This window comes from Acomys minous, assembly GCF_964271855.1.
Source record: "Acomys minous genome assembly, chromosome: 20".
NCBI classification, from domain to species: Eukaryota; Metazoa; Chordata; class Mammalia; order Rodentia; family Muridae; genus Acomys; species Acomys minous.
This window is the reverse complement of record NC_140502.1, coordinates 23,095,960-23,111,023: the sequence shown is the minus strand read 5'-3', so window position 1 is coordinate 23,111,023 and position 15,064 is coordinate 23,095,960. Positions and strand designations below refer to the sequence as shown.

The following is a 15,064-nucleotide window of genomic DNA, read 5'->3' as shown; positions in this document are numbered from 1 at the left end:
ACCCTGACACACACCCGTGATGCCAGCGCTCAGGAAGCCAGGCTAGGAGGATCTCAAGCCGTGATGGTGAATTGCTCTAGCATCTCTTAGACAAACCTGAGCCCTGCTTGAGGGGAATTCGGTGCACGTCTGAAGGATTGCCTAGATCAGGTTCAGGGAAGTGAGAAGACTTCGCCCTGATGTGGGCGGAGAATGGACCTAGCACCAGTGTCCTTGCTCTCTGCCTCCTGATTGTATATACAGTGTGGCCACAATGACCTGGACCCTTGATGGGAGCCAGAATAAATCCTTCAGTTGCTTGTGCCAGGCAGTTTTCATAGCAAGAAACAAGGAACTAATATACAAATTAAGAGTCCAGCCTGGACTCCCTTTGTAGACCAGGCTGGCCTCAAACTCACAGCGATCCACCTGCCTCTGCCTCCCGAGTGCTGGGATTAAAGGCGTGTGTGCGCCACCACGCCCGGCTCAGAGAACTCTTGTATTTCTAGAAGGTTCATGATTCTAGGAGAAGCAGAGCATATTGTCCAATTGAAGTGATTTTAGTGTTCAAATACTAGGAATGAAATGGTGTATAAAAGAGAGAACAATGTGGGGAGAAACTTCTGGAATGCTGTGGTCCAGGGCTCTAGCGGGTTTTTGAAGTGTTGAGATTCTACTAAGGATCCAGGGGATAACATAAATATGATTTAAAAAATAAAAATAAGCAATGGGAACAGAAGACTCCAAATTCAGGGGGAAGGGAAGCCAGTACCATCCCCTGCCATCCCCGGAAGTTGCAGTGGTGAGCCAGAGGCTGTTGCCTAGCAACGAGCATTGACGATGCCCTGGATCCTGGGCAGAGGAGAGAATTTTCGGCAGCGCCCCTAGCAAGTGCTCCAGCCACAGGGTAGGATGTGAGGAGGTGGGGGAGGTGGCGGGCGGGGCGGGGAGGGGGATGAGAGACAGGTGAGCGACATGGTTGGTGTCCCACAAGGCCGTGTGAGCAGGGAGTTGTGGGGAGGCACCCAGAGACAGAAGCATGGAGCACATTTAATGCGCGAAGCTGGCCACTCCATCATTTGCTCTAGGTTAGCCAGCCGTGGATGAGGCCTGGCTGCCAGCATTATTGTTCCTGGGGCCTGTATGCCCCCGGTGGGCATACAGGGTGGGCCCTGATTTCTAGGTGTCAGCGTGGGATGGTGGCGGTGACGGTGTGAAGGTGGCTGCGTGAGTCAGTCTGTGTGGCTCACTGCAGGGAGGGGCGAGGTTGTGTGTCCTGTATAGTCTTCCAATAGAAAGAACTGGAACAGAGGGCAGCGCGAATCTGGAACATTCCCTGCTCTGAGGCAGTTGGAGCGGTGAGGGCCTGAGGCGGGGTTACCCACTGCGGCTGGGATGCACAACATGCCTGGGGGCGGGGCTAATGTTGGCTGGTGTATGCATGGTGGGCACATGCAGTCCTCAAGCGTGGGAGGTAAAGTAAGGAGGAGCCAGAAGCGCGAGGACAATCCCAGGCACATTCGTGGGGGAGATACAGTGTAGACAGTCCAAATCCAGAAGCGGGGCATCATGGGAAGAGTGGGGTTTGCGATTCTAAATGAAAGTGTATTCCGTTTCTCTCTGACACAAGCTCAAGGAAAAGGGGCAACTCGGGGAGCAAACCGAAGCTCTAGGGCTTTGGGAGGCTGAGAAAACAGGGTCAGAACTTGATGTTTTGTTTGAAACGGGTTCTTAGATGGCTTGGAATTTGCTATGAGACCAGACTGGCCTGGAGCTTGCCCGGCTGTACCTCCCAAGGGCTGTCTTTACCGGGTTTACACTACCAAGCCAGGCTGGAGTTCAAGTTCATAGGAAAGAGAAGGAGCTAAAACCCTCCGAATTTGGAGGTTGTAGGCAGGGCTTGAAGCCTGGGCCTCACTAATCGGTGTGGGTGGGCTTAATGTCTCGTGTACGCCCCCTCCCTGGCCAGAAAGGAGGGGTTAGAAGTCTTCAAGAACAAAAGCTATTATTCTTGAGGGTAGTTGGGGCGGGGGGGGGGGGGGAGAGACTTTGAGAAGTCAGGCACCGAAGGGGTTCTGGGGTCTGCTAGGAACCCAGGCAGAGAGGAGTGTGGGAAGGGCAGAGGCTGAGCGTCCTCTGGGAGCTGTCTGGTCAAGGGCGTAGCCTGGACTCACGCAAGGGCAGAACTCAGAGCCACCAAGCTTTTGCAGATGGCGAAGCTGAAACAATTGAAGAAGCCATCTTTCTGAAAGGCCGAAACAATGGAAGGGGCCATCTTTCTGGAAGGCTTTGATGCTGGCCACAGACATGGTACCTGGGTCGCGTGTAAGATTAGTACTCCAATACTAAATTCTTGTTTCTTCGAGATATGGAGACACCGAGGAGGAGAGAGGGTCTCATTCTGTAGCCCAGGCTGGCCTGGAACTCAGGGTCTCCCTGCTTCGCCTTGGGAAACGCCATGATGCCTAATTCATGAGCAAAATCTCCCTCTCCTCCCCTCCCCTCCCCCCTCCCCCTCCCTCCTCCCTCCCTCCCTCCCTCCCTCCCTCCCTCCCTCCCTCTCTCTCTCTCTCTCTCTCTCTCTCTCTCTCTCTCTCTCTCTGGCCTGGGAGGTAGACCCCCTTGCACATCTCTCTCGGTGGTAACCACTTCTGTCACTTGAGGCCTCACGAGAGATTCAGGCAGGCAGTTACCTGACTCCCCGAAATCCTCCCACCTCTAGGAGAACTTCCCGCCCCGCGAACCCCGCCCGGCACCTGTCCGTCTAGCCCCTCCCCTGTCGCGTAAGGATTGGCTTCACTAGGGGCGCTGGCAGTGCAGGGCTCTGATTGGCGGGAAGTTTCACAGCCCCGGGCTAGCACGGTGGAGAAAGTGAGTCGGCCTCCGGCTGGGGCGGGGGCGGGGGCAGGACCCGGGCCAGGCCGATCTGGACCCACTGGACACACTGCCCTCTCGGAGCGGGACTCCGCACCGGGCACGATGAGCCGGTCTGGCCTCAGCGGCCACCGCCCCCTCTTCCTGCTGCTGCTGCTGCTGCTGCTCTCAGCCGCCACCTCTGCTAGCGGCCCCAGTCCCAGCCCCAGCTCTAGCCAGGCCGTCGAGGACGCGGTGGTCCCGGGCCACCAGACCGGGTAAGCCCACTGCAGCCTCTTCTTCCCCGTGCATGCATGCTGTACCCAGTAAGTCCGGTGGTCCCGGAGGAGCAAGACCTTCAGATTTAGGAGACTACGAAGCTGCTGCTTTTGGTAGAAGGATGCTAGGGCCAACGCTTCTGCATCTACTAGGAGCCCCTGTTTTTGCAGTCGCTAGAATTCGAGAAGCGCTGAGAATCTGAAGAAGTCGCGGGGGGGGGGGGGGGGCGGGGTCCCTCCAGGGTGGTGGGATGGATAAGGCTGCAGACAACTTCCAAGTTTATTGGGAAAGAGAGCCCCAGCTGATAGCGGGGAAGGCTTCGAGTTTTCTTAGAAAGATAGAGAGGAGGTGGGGCCCTTGAACTAGCCTGGAACTCCCCAAGTCTCTTGAATGTTCAAAAGGGGTGTGTGTGTGTGTGTGTGTGTGTGTGTGTGTGTGTGTGTGTGTGTGTGTGTGTGTGTGTGTTGGAAGGTAGTGGTGGGATCTTAAAAGAAAAGTTGCCGTGTTCTAGGTTTCTAGGGGCGCTGGATTAATTGGAAAGGAGTTCTGGATTCTTCTAATAGGTTAGGAAGACGCGTCTGGGCTGCTGGCAAGGGGACCGGGAGAACCTGTGTCGGGAGGTGGTGGTGGTGGGGGGGGTGAATCCTTGGGTTTTCGGAAGTCTGGTTTGCTAAGACCGGAGATCGTCAGGATTGAATGAATTACCAATGATCTGGTGGCGAGATCCAGGATAGCTTGTAAATTTGAGGGTTTTAGGCAGCCACCTCGTCTGCGGGTAACAGGCTAGGAGGAGGAGACGGTCTGCCTAGCACCCCAGCCCTGCTCCTGGCAGCCCTGCGCTCGCTCCGTTACAAAGGCCGCGGGCTCAGCTCCCGCGCCCGCCTGGGTCTCTGGGAATGCGTTTAGTAACCCGAGCCGCGTCGGAGGCGGGGCTGGGAAGGGGTTAACCTGGAGGAAAAACGGGAGGGATGATGACCGAATTGAGGGGGTCTCCGAAGCTCCTCCGGGACAGCCTGCTCCCCTCCACTGAGCCCCACTCATCTGGAATGGGTCCGGGCATTGGATTCCTTTTTTTAAACGCATCTTCCAGGGTTGTTCTGTCTGGGCCTGAACGTGCACCGTCATCCCTCGCCCCCCTTTAGCTTGTGGATAATGGATTTGTCTGGGGGGCCCCTGGGTTGGCGACGCTCTGGCAAGCACAGCTGAAGGGCCGCCGCTTGAGACCCTGTGGCGCGGAGACATGTCCAGAAAAGACCCTTTCCTCTCGGACATTGAAGGCCAAGGACCAGGAGACCCTGGTCCTAGGATGCACACCCTGGAAAGGCGGGAACCGGATAGAAGTCAGGCCTTAGGATTCCCAATCCTGGATTTAGGTATCTCCTTCCACCTCAGCACTGCGCTGGACCCGCAGTCTAAGGCGACGGGGCTGGGCACGGCCGCCTAGGTCTGTGATTGTGGCGCCACCTACCGTCCATGCTCAGGATGGCATCTGAGTCCCGACTCGCGACGAATTAGTGGGCGGAGTTCTAGATGTCTTGGAGAGTCACTTAGGAATCTCCTTTGAATGTTTCTTAAAATAAATTTACGCCTGGCGAGGTGGCTTTAGCATTAGAGGAGGATGAAACGGGAGTGTTGCTGGGAGTTTGAGGACTGCCTGGGCTACACAGTGCATACTGGACCCGCGAGGGGGCGTGGGGCTACCATGCATGACCTTGTCTGAAAATAACGATAATAATGAGTTCGAGGCCAACCAGAGCTACATAATGAAAATCTCTCTCGGATGATGATGATGATGTATTTCAGGAGACATAAGTCCTTGGTGGCCTTTTACTCCTGAAAGTCGGAGCCAGTTTGCCGCCTCTAGGAGTACAGGCATGCAGAAAAGTGTCCCTCATGAGCTTTACGTATCTGCTTGGCGGTCCCTCGAGTCTTCTCTTCCATCCCTACCCCTCCTTTGGGGGAAGAGCTCTGAGGCCTGAACAGCTCCTCTCTCTTATTTACAGTGTTGTCGCCTGTCGCTGCTGCCCAGGTCAGACCCCGTGGAGAAGCCGCTGTGCCCGAGGTGGGTTCTTCTAGGTTGGGTAAAGTGGGGGAGAGGCCTCTTTCCTCAGCCTCACCCAAAAATGAAAAGCTGGACAAATTTCGATAGCGGCTCAGCCTCCCCTGCTTCTTTCTCTCTCCACTGAGGCCCTGATTGTCTTCCGAAGCTTCCTGCAGGGCCCGAGACTGCCCACCTGACAAATGCACAGATCTCCAGCAGTGCCTGACCCCGACACCTCCAGTGCCCAGCTCCAGCCCCGCCCCCAGGCTCGTGGAGAAGAGGAAACAGGTGTCGCTCAACTGGCAGCCACTGACGTAAGACTATGACTCCTCCCCCTCCCAGCACACACACATACAGTGGGCTTCCACTATAAACCCTTGTCTGTGTTTCTATTTATTCTTTTCCTTGCCTGGCTTAATCTTTGGGTCTTGGCTGCTTGGTCTAGTTCTGTCTCTGTCCCCCCCTCCCCCGCCAATTTTTTCTTACCATCTATCCACGCCATCTCCCTGTTCCTGGTAGTTATGTCCCTGCCGTGGTCCTAAATTGCATCTCTTTTCTTTCTTTCCATCCATCCACCCCGCCCCCACACCCCTATAATCTTTCCCCTAAAAGTATTTCTCTAAAAAATACCCAAGGCTTGCTCCCCATAAAAGGGCTGGGGGTAATGTTGGGCAGAGCCACTCCTTAAAAGTGTTTCTGGCTTAGGAGCCCCACCCCTCTTTCCTTGAGGTGACCAATTTAACAGGGTGACAGCCTCTTCCGTCTCCTTCCACCCAGTTTGCAGGAGGCCCGTGCTCTGCTGAGGCAAAGGCGGCCCCGAGGGCCGTGGGCCCGGGCATTGCTGAAAAGAAGGCCCCCACATCGCGCCCCTGCCGGCCAGGCCCGGGGTAAGAACACCCGCCCTTCCTTCACGTAGGGGGCGGAGGGGGGATGGTTCCGGGCCAGATAAAGCCGTCTGGTTCCCACGGTGCTGCCGCCGCCTACCAGCCCCCCATTGTAGCTCAGTCCACCCTACTCCCCAGGACGCGGCCACCTCTAGGGACCCCTGCGTCCGGCAGTACGAGGTGAGCCAGGGACAGAACTAGACGCAGGCCAAAGGCACTGACCCATCGGGGTGGGGCCGGGAAACCAGGCGTCCGGGCTCCCGCGGCTGATGGGGGGGGGGGGGGCGGCAACTCGCCCAGCAGAGAACGAGGCTGAACCAGCCCAGACAACAAAAGCGATTGTGCGGGTTGGCGCCTGCCCGGGCACAGAATGCCCAAGATTGCGGGACGGCTGGGGGCCAAAAGGCCTTCCCTCCTACATGCCCAGACCCTCCCCTTGGTCCTGCTCTATAGCCTAGACTAGAAGACTTTATAGACTCAACCACCCTCAGAAGCCCCTCCTGCTGGGTGGCCTTCATCCCAGATGCATCCCCTCCTTGCTAAAGTTTTCCAGATGTGAGGACCCCCATCCACACTCCATGCCGACCTCTCCCACCAGGTGTAGTCTGGGCCTGATCTGGCATCTTCAGGTGTAAGCCCCATAGCCTCCTCTCCAAAAACGAGTTCCTCTAAGAGCCCTGTGCACCAACCCTTCTCAGCACTCACAGATGTGCCGTCGTGCTGCCCACACAGGCCACCCTCGTCCTCCATCTAGATGAAGCCTCTTTTCCCTGTGCCTAGCTAGGGCATTAGCCTTTAGCTGGCTCCCCAAACGCGGCCCCTATTTCTCTAATGGATTTCCTCTCTATGGGTTCAACTCTGTCTGGGGGCAAACCCGCCCGCCCCCACCTGTTCCCTTCCCTTCTACTCCCTTATGGGCCCCATCCACTTGTTGGAGCGCGGGTGGGAGCAGAGGGGGCGCCCTCCCCTTCCCCCTGCGAATCTAGCGCCCAGCCTTCGCGCCTCTGGCTAAGCGCCCAGCCCCACGCGCCCCCGCGCGGCCGCCCGGGAGGGAGCGGTGAGGAGGGGGGGGGTGAGTTGAGCGGGGGCGCGGCCGCCCTCCCCCGCGGGCGGGCGGGCAGGCGAGCGGGCGGGTGCGGCCGGGCCCCTCCGGCGGGCTGGGGCGGCGGCGCGGTGGAGCGCGGCGCTGCAGCCATGGCGGGCGGCGCGCGGCTGCTCTGGGTGTCGCTATTGGTGCTGCTGGCGCAGCTGGGGCCCCAGCCCGGACTGGGCCGACCCCGAGAGCGTCTCCGCGTGCGCTTCACCCCCGCCGTGTGCGGCCTGCGTTGCATCCATGGGCCCACCGGCTCCCGCTGTACCCCGACCTGCGCGCCCCGCAACACCACCAGCGTGGACAGCGGCGCGCCCGGCGGGGCGGCCCCGGGGGGACCCGGCTTCCGCGCCTGTGAGTGCGGGGTGGTGCTCTCGAGGGAGGAGTGCCAGGAGGGGGGACCCTGGAGACAATGCCTTAGGGATCAGGAGCCCAGATTCCATGTACAAAAGTGCTGGGGAGTCCGTCGGGGGGGTGTCTTTGAAGAAGGGGGCTCCGGATTCCTGGACTAGGGAGTGGGTCCCCAGAGCGCTGATTTCAGGAGCAATGCGTGTTTTCGAGGACCTGTGATGTCCCACGTGAACGGACTAGGACAAGCTTTCATCCTTTTCCGTCAAGGCGGGGGATCCAGAATTGATGGGCCTGGGAACTTTTCTGGGAAGAGGCTCCAATTCGGAGATTGTGCGTAGTGGGTCATCAGGGAGTGTTTCAGGGCCGCATGGGGGGGAATATCTCAAGTTTCTGTGTCTGTATTTGGGTGGTGGAGACTAGGAAAGTAAGGCAAGGGACTGCTTGTGATAAAGAGCTAAGCGGGCGGGGCCCGGGAAAGATGGGGTGTCTTTCGACAAGACCTGAATTACTGCGGTTCCACGTGCGACAGATCTCTAGCTAAGAGGCCTGGGGAAAGGGCGCCCCCTGGGGGAGGAGCTTGAGTTTCAGCCTCCTCTAAACTAGGGGATCACACTGGGGTTCAGGTGAGGTCGGGAGGGCGCGCCACCTGCTATCCCAGAGTGTGTGGGGTGGGATGGTTTTCTGGGTTGGTGTCGGGTTTTCTTTGCCCCCCCCCCACCCTTCACGCCCTCCGGAATGGGGGAGTGGGGCCCCTGGCGCCGAGAACTCGCCCAGCCTGGCCCCCAGCCAGCCCAACCCGGCCGGCGTGAGCTCATCTCCCGCCTGAGCCCCCGCCCCCCCCCCCCCCGCTACCACTCCCTCTCTCCGCCCCTTCCTCTCTCCTTCCTTCACTCCCTCCGGCCCAGCCCCAACTCGCCCGTGCCAGGCGCCGTGCCCAGGCCGGTGCCAAGCCCCTGGAGGCACAAGGAGGGACATGTGAAGGCGGGCTGACCTCGGCAAGACCCCCATGTCCTTAGCTCCCTGTTCTTCCAGCGATGTGGGACGTGAAGTAAGCTTTGCCCTTCTAGCAGCAAGGCCCTGGGTATGGGCACCCCGAGCTGAGGCGGGGGGGGGGGGGGGTCTGCATTCAAGCCAAAAGCAGGCAGCGACATGACTTACGAGACTAAGAAACGGCCCTAAACTTGGTGGTTTGTACCCATCGGAGATACTTCCACTTTTGCAATCTTGAGCCCTTTTAAAGCTCATTAAGGTAGCTGGAGTCCAGGCTTAACGCTCCTGCCGGGGGGAGGGGGTGGTGGCGGCGGCGGTCCGGGTTTTTAAACATCAGACCCAACGTTCCCTCCCCACCCCGAGTCAGACACTTCAGGAACTCCAGTGAAGTTCCTTCTCCCTCTTTGGAGGCGTTTCTTCCAAGCTGCGCCCCTCCCAGGAGAATTCTAGCATTGTCACCCAGGGCCTTCCAGCGTCCCCAGAGAGCACAAATCTTAAATGGAGATAATCGGCCCCGCCCTGCACCCCATCCATTTCTCTTCCCACACGGTCTCATATCTTCTACTTCTAAAGTAGTTTTCCTAGACCCTTCGAGTCCCTTCCCACCCTCTCTCCCCAGGGACTTTTAGACTCCCACCTATCTTCAGAGAACCCCAGAATTGGTCTCAATCAATGGATCCTCCCAAGAATCCTCCAAAGACTATGCTGTCAGCACAGAAGGCCACTCGGCTCATTAAGACTCAGGGCAACCAGACCCTTGGCTAGGGAGGAGTAGGACTTAACATCTAATCCCAAAGTCCCGGCAACTTGAGACTCTTAATGTGATAGAAACTTCCAGACACTTCTCCTTGTCCTCAGCACCCTCACATTGGCCACCGCTTCCCCCCCCTCGTCCCCCCTCCCGCCTCCCAGAAAGTCCTGTTTTCTAGGCAACTCTCCTAAGGAACTTGAAAGACTTTTGGTTGAGAGCCTAGATTTGCTCCGAGCTAGCCTCTCCCAGCCGCCTAGAAAACTTGGGTTATCTTTGAACCTCAGAGTACTGACTGACTGACTCCACGGTCTTATCTTTCAAGGACGCCTGTCCCCTGATTCTTCTAAATTGAGGTGGCTACCCTGTGCTTTCTTTTGTAGGGTTGTACTTCAGAAAAATCCCACACACACCTCCCGGACAGCCCGGGCTGTCTGCCTCCTCCTTTCCCCTGAGCGCAGCTGTTTCCAGCTGTTTTCGGCAGCCCCAGGGGAGGAAGGGAAGTGGGGGGGGGGGTGCCCTGGAAAGACACGTCCGGCCTCCTTTGGCTCAGCGGTCCGGGGCTCCCCAAGGGTCCGGAATGCAGAGTCGACGCCCTGCCCCCGCTGCACCCCTTTCTTTGTTTACCCCGCCGCACAGCTGGCAGTGCCCCGCCCAGAGGTGGCCTGGGGCCCGGAGAGGGCGCGCGGAGGGGAGCTGAGGCGGGTCCCCGCTAGTTGCCCCGCCCAGTGCTACCGGAGGTGGGGAGGGAAGGCGAAAACTCTCCGGGCTAGCGGCGGGGTGTGGGCGGGGCTAAGGCTCCTAGCTCGCCCTGGGGTAGGAGGGGCATGAGTCAGGGCAAATCAGAGGGCGGGATATGGGCGGGGCTAAAGCTACCAGGTGTCTTGGTTAGGCGGAGTTTACAACCTCAGGTGGAAGGCCATGTGGGCGGGGTCAATGGAGAAAGTCTGGCCAATGGAGAAAGCCGGGACATCTTGGATTCCTGCTGAGGCAGAAAGAGCCCTCTCTGTTGGCCAGAGAGAATTAGGGTGGGCGGAGGTAATCCGTGGGGGCGGGAATCAACATTGCCTGGGCGGGGCTGGAACTCCCGAACTGGACTGTGAATGAACGGGGGGGTGGGGGTGGGGGTGGGCGGAGTGAGCCTACCTAGTTGGCGGGACTATGTGGTAGGTACTAGTACTGCTCGACCCACGCGACTAGCCATGTAGTTGGCCAGATTTGGTGAGTGGTGTGGTGGAGACACGTCGCTATAATCTCAAAAGCTGGGAAGAGGAGGCAGGAGTTCAAGCATCGTCTATGTAAATTGTCGAGGCTAGCCTGAGCTACATTAGCCCCTATCTTAAAACACACAAGCAAGTAAAGAGACGTACATGTAAGGTGAATGTACCGTGGGGGACTCGTTACAGCGCTGAGGAAATGCATTCGCTTAGGGTCATCGGCCTGTCGGCCCCGGGCATAGTACTGATTTTGTGTGTGTGTGTGTGTGTGTCCTTGCTTTCTTCTCAGTCCTGTGTCCCTTGATCTGTCACAACGGTGGTGTGTGTGTAAAGCCTGACCGCTGCCTTTGCCCTCCGGACTTCGCTGGCAAATTCTGCCAATTGCATTCCTCAGGGGCCCGGCCCCAGGCCCCAGCTATGCCGGGCCTTACCCGCTCCGTGTACACCATGCCACTAGCCAACCACCGCGATGACGAACACGGTGAGGAGAATTTAGCCGAAGGGGCTCTGGTACCTCTTTTGCTCAGGAACCTGACCGGTCTCTGATCAAGTTTGGTGCCTTTCGCTTGTAAACCCACCACACGGGACGCTGAGGCAAGAGGATCACTTAAGAACTGCAAACCATATAACATTACCACCTCCTGACCTCACGCCACCCCCACCCCCACCCCGCCCAAGCCACCCAAATATCAAGTACCCGTCCTCAGCTCATCTCTCTAACCTACGCCCAGCAAGTCGGGGCTTCCTGTACACGTATCCCAATGACCATCTCGCTCTGCTCAGGCGTAGCATCGATGGTGAGCGTGCATGTGGAACACCCTCAGGAGGCATCGGTGGTGGTGCACCAGGTGGAACGTGTGTCGGGCCCCTGGGAGGAGGCGAACCCCGAAGCCCTAGCCAGGGCTGAAGCGGTTGCAAGGGCCGAGGCGGCGGCGCCCTACACTGTGCTGGCACAGAGTGCGCCGCGCGAGGACGGCTACTCAGATGCCTCCGGCTTCGGTTACTGTTTCAGGGAACTGCGCGGAAGCGAAGTGAGAACAGACCCGGGGGCGCGGGGGGAGGGGTGGGGAAGCCGTGGGGGGGGAGGTTAGGGTAACCCCCTAAAGCATGCAACCACGCGGGGGCGCGCTCACGCATCGCTTCTCCCAACAGTGTGCGTCGCCGCTGCCGGGGCTCCGGACTCAGGAAGTATGCTGCCGAGGGGAGGGCTTGGCCTGGGGTGTTCATGATTGTCAGCCGTGCGCGGAACACCTGGGTAAGCCCCAAGTTGTCCCCCCAAACCTAGCCTCTTCTCCGGGTACAGATAAACCTCAGTCACAAACTCTAGCTATGCTTACTTACATCGTCATGGGGGTCATTTCTATCCTAAGTTTTTTCCATACCGTGGAGTCCATTTACCCCGTTTTCTGACTTTGGTCACGCTTTACAATCGGCTTTTGTCTCATCCACGCATTTCTGGACCCTCCGAAGTTACCCACTGGGAGGCTGAGTCCGTACCCCAGCCACACCTCCCTTTTTTTAGCCCTTCCCACTTCATCTTTCACTAAAAGACAAAAATACAAAAACTGCTCGGTTATCTCTCTGCCAACCTGTCCCTGCCGCTCTCCTTTCTCCACAGGGAACTCCAACCGTGTGGGCGGCCCAAATGGACCTTGTCCAACCGGCTTCGAGAGAGTTAACGGATCTTGCGTAGGTAAGGCTCGGCCGGGGGCGGAGGGCTCATCTTACTAGGCGGGGCTGCCAGGGATGTAGTGGTTCCCCACCCCCACCCCCGCCCCCTGCCCCAACTAGGGGGAAAAAAAAACCCATCCTCCGCTCTTGCAGACGTGGATGAGTGCGCCACAGGTGGGCGTTGCCAACACGGGGAGTGTGCCAACACTCGTGGCGGCTACACGTGTGTGTGTCCGGATGGTTTCCTGCTGGACTCTTCCCGCAGCAGCTGTATCTGTGAGCCACAAAAAAAAGGGGGAGGGGGGAGGTTTCTGAGGCTCGCTCCCAAATCGCTCCTGACCTCCTCAGACGACATCCCAGAATATTCCCTAGATCCTTAATTCCCTCAGATACTCCAACCCCCTTGTAGACTTTAAACCCCGCCCCCTTCGGGTTAATCCTGGACCTTCAGACAGGTCTCTTGCGATAATTTCAGAGGCCTCCCGTGTCCCCCCCCCACACCTTTTACAGCCACACCCCCTCAGACTCCCAGAATCTTGACTTCCTTTAAGACCTCCAAATTCTCTGACCCCTTTAACCTCCAGACAGCGTTCAGATTCTTTTGTTGTTGTTGTTGTTTATTATGTATACAGTATGCATCCGATCACATTATAGATGGTTGCTGGGAATTGAACTCAGGGCCTCTGCAAGTCCAGTCAGTGCTCTTAATCACTGAGCCATCTCTCCAGCCCCCCTAGCTTTCAGATTCTTATCCTTATTCCTTACTTCAAGCCCTGGGCACTCTCAGCTCTCATTCAGACTCCCCCCCACCCCCACCCCTCCACCGCAGACCTCCCTAAACGCTCTTCCCACCCACCCACTAAATCCTCCCTGGGATCAGTCGCGCGACAGTCCCCCCCCCCGCCCCCGTACTTCCCACCAGGCCCTCAAGAATTTCCTCCCCCCCCCCATCCCCACCCCCAGCCCAACACGTTATCTCGGAAGCCAAGGGGCCCTGCTACCGAGTGCTGCACGATGGCGGATGCTCGCTACCCATTCTCCGAAATATCACCAAACAGATCTGCTGCTGTAGCCGTGTGGGCAAGGCTTGGGGCCGAGGCTGCCAGCTCTGCCCTCCTTACGGCTCAGGTGAGCTAGTTAGTCCTTCCTTCCAAGTCATCCATCCCTTCCTAACAGACACACCCAGACTCTGTATAGGCCCCGCCCTCAGCGGCTCCAAACCTAGCTGGTACCTTGGTCACCGCTCCACATCCTCTGACCCCTTAACCTCCAGACAGCGTTCAGATTCTTTCTTTTTCTTTTTCTTTTTTTTTTTTTTTTAAGTTTTTCGAGACGGGGTCTCTCTGTGTAACAGCCCTGAATGTCCTGGACTTGCTTTGTAGACCAGGCTAGCCTTGAACTCAGAGATCTGCCTGCCTCTGCCTCCCGAGTGCTGGGATTAAAGGCGCGCGCCACCACCGCCCGCTAGTGTTCAGATTGTTATACTCAGATTCTCTGGCCACTGACTGACTGTATAGTCCTGGACTTCACCTCCAAAACCACGCCTTTAGCCACACCCATCCCCGAGACACACCACTTTAAAGTTAGGTGACCAGAAAAGTCGGCCACCCTCCCAAAAGAGGAAACCTCTCAGTGGCTTCTCAAACTTTTTTTTTTTTGGTCGGTCCATCCAGCATATAAGGCAGACTCTTGACACTAACTCAGGTCAAGCTTTGTTCCTAACCCCTGCTCACAACTCACAAGAGCTCACTTGGGTCTCTCCTGGCCTTGTTCCCAGAGGGTTTTCGGGAGATCTGTCCAGCTGGCCCTGGTTACCACTATTCAGCCTCCGACCTCCGTTACAACACCAGACCCCTGAGCCACGATCCACCTCGGATGCCCTTCAGTCATCCACGCGCCCCACCAGCCACTGCTCGGCCACCCACCCGTGAGATGAATCCCAGAGGGAGTGGTGACATTTTCCGAGTGCTGCTTGAAGCAGACGAAGGGGGAGGGGCCGGGGGCCCCGGGCCGGGGGCCGGGAGTAAACACCTAAATTTAGATCTTCATACAGATGCTCTTTCTTTACCAGGCTTTCTGCCCACTCGTCGGCCTGAGCCTCATCCTGAACCCCAGCCTCGGCCCGAACCCCGGCCTCGGCCTGAACCCCAGCCTCGGCCTGAACCCCGGCCTCGGCCTGAACCCCAGCCTCGGCCTGAACTTCCGCTACCCAGCATCCCTGCTTGGACCGGTCCAGAGATTCCTGAATCAGGTGTCATAGGAAGCTGAGGGTGTTAGCCAAGATACTGTGATTTTTCTGTGGGGAAAGGCTTCAGAGCGAAGGTGTTGGGAAAGAGATAAGGAAGGATGAGGCGAGGTAAGAATTTGCAGAGTTGAGCAGCGGCTCCCTTGGGTACCAGAGTTACACTCGGGCTCCAGTTTTCTGCTAAATGAGCAAACAGCTAAATCCCGAGACACGGGTTCCTATCCTGAAAAATGGGCATCAAGAAAATACGCCTGAAGTATATGAGATATGTGAGTGTCATTGTGGGCGGATCCAGGCAGAGATTGTTATATATATAAAATTAAAGATTAATGTGGGTGTTAGGATATAAGGTACCAGGCAGATATTATGTGATACACAGTTTATTAGATGAGTATGGGGAGGGGGAGAAGAAAAGGAGGAAGGGGTACCCCAGAGAGAGAGAGAGAGAGGAGAGACAGAGAAAGTAGGGAAGAGATAGAGAAGTAGAGAGAGAAAAATAAAGAAGTAGTGAAAGGTAGAGAGAGGTAAAAAGATTTTTTTTAAAAAAATAGAGAGAAAGGTAAAAAGAAAAAAAAAGAGCAAAGTAGAGAGGTGGCGCCACGTGGAGGATGTCTTTTATATGGCCCAGGGCAGGGCCACGCCCCTGTGGCAGGTAAACAGTGACATCACAGGTAGACAGACTGTAACACAATTCTAACAGAGATGATGGAGAGTAA

The 15,064-nt window shown here is 57.3% G+C and overlaps 1 protein-coding gene across 2 annotated transcripts in view; it reads left to right on the top strand.

The window, feature by feature from the left end:
- The first annotated feature begins 2,943 nt into the window (after window positions 1–2,943).
- The window catches only part of LTBP4 (latent transforming growth factor beta binding protein 4), a 35,298-nt gene continuing 23,177 nt past the window's right edge, over window positions 2,944–15,064 (top strand). The window contains exons 1-12 of one of the 2 annotated variants that reach the window (XM_084770765.1): window positions 2,944–3,110; window positions 5,115–5,173; window positions 5,319–5,466; window positions 5,930–6,039; window positions 10,722–10,913; window positions 11,216–11,463; window positions 11,585–11,687; window positions 12,051–12,125; window positions 12,257–12,379; window positions 13,067–13,231; window positions 13,881–14,030; window positions 14,175–14,354. In XM_084770765.1, coding sequence (XP_084626891.1) covers window positions 2,959–3,110; window positions 5,115–5,173; window positions 5,319–5,466; window positions 5,930–6,039; window positions 10,722–10,913; window positions 11,216–11,463; window positions 11,585–11,687; window positions 12,051–12,125; window positions 12,257–12,379; window positions 13,067–13,231; window positions 13,881–14,030; window positions 14,175–14,354 — 1,705 coding nt within the window. In that variant the 5' untranslated portion in view covers window positions 2,944–2,958. Of the gene's footprint in view, window positions 3,111–5,114; window positions 5,174–5,318; window positions 5,467–5,929; window positions 6,040–7,165; window positions 7,481–10,721; window positions 10,914–11,215; window positions 11,464–11,584; window positions 11,688–12,050; window positions 12,126–12,256; window positions 12,380–13,066; window positions 13,232–13,880; window positions 14,031–14,174; window positions 14,355–15,064 lie in introns of those variants that run through there. The other variant, XM_084770766.1, reaches the window with a different exon arrangement.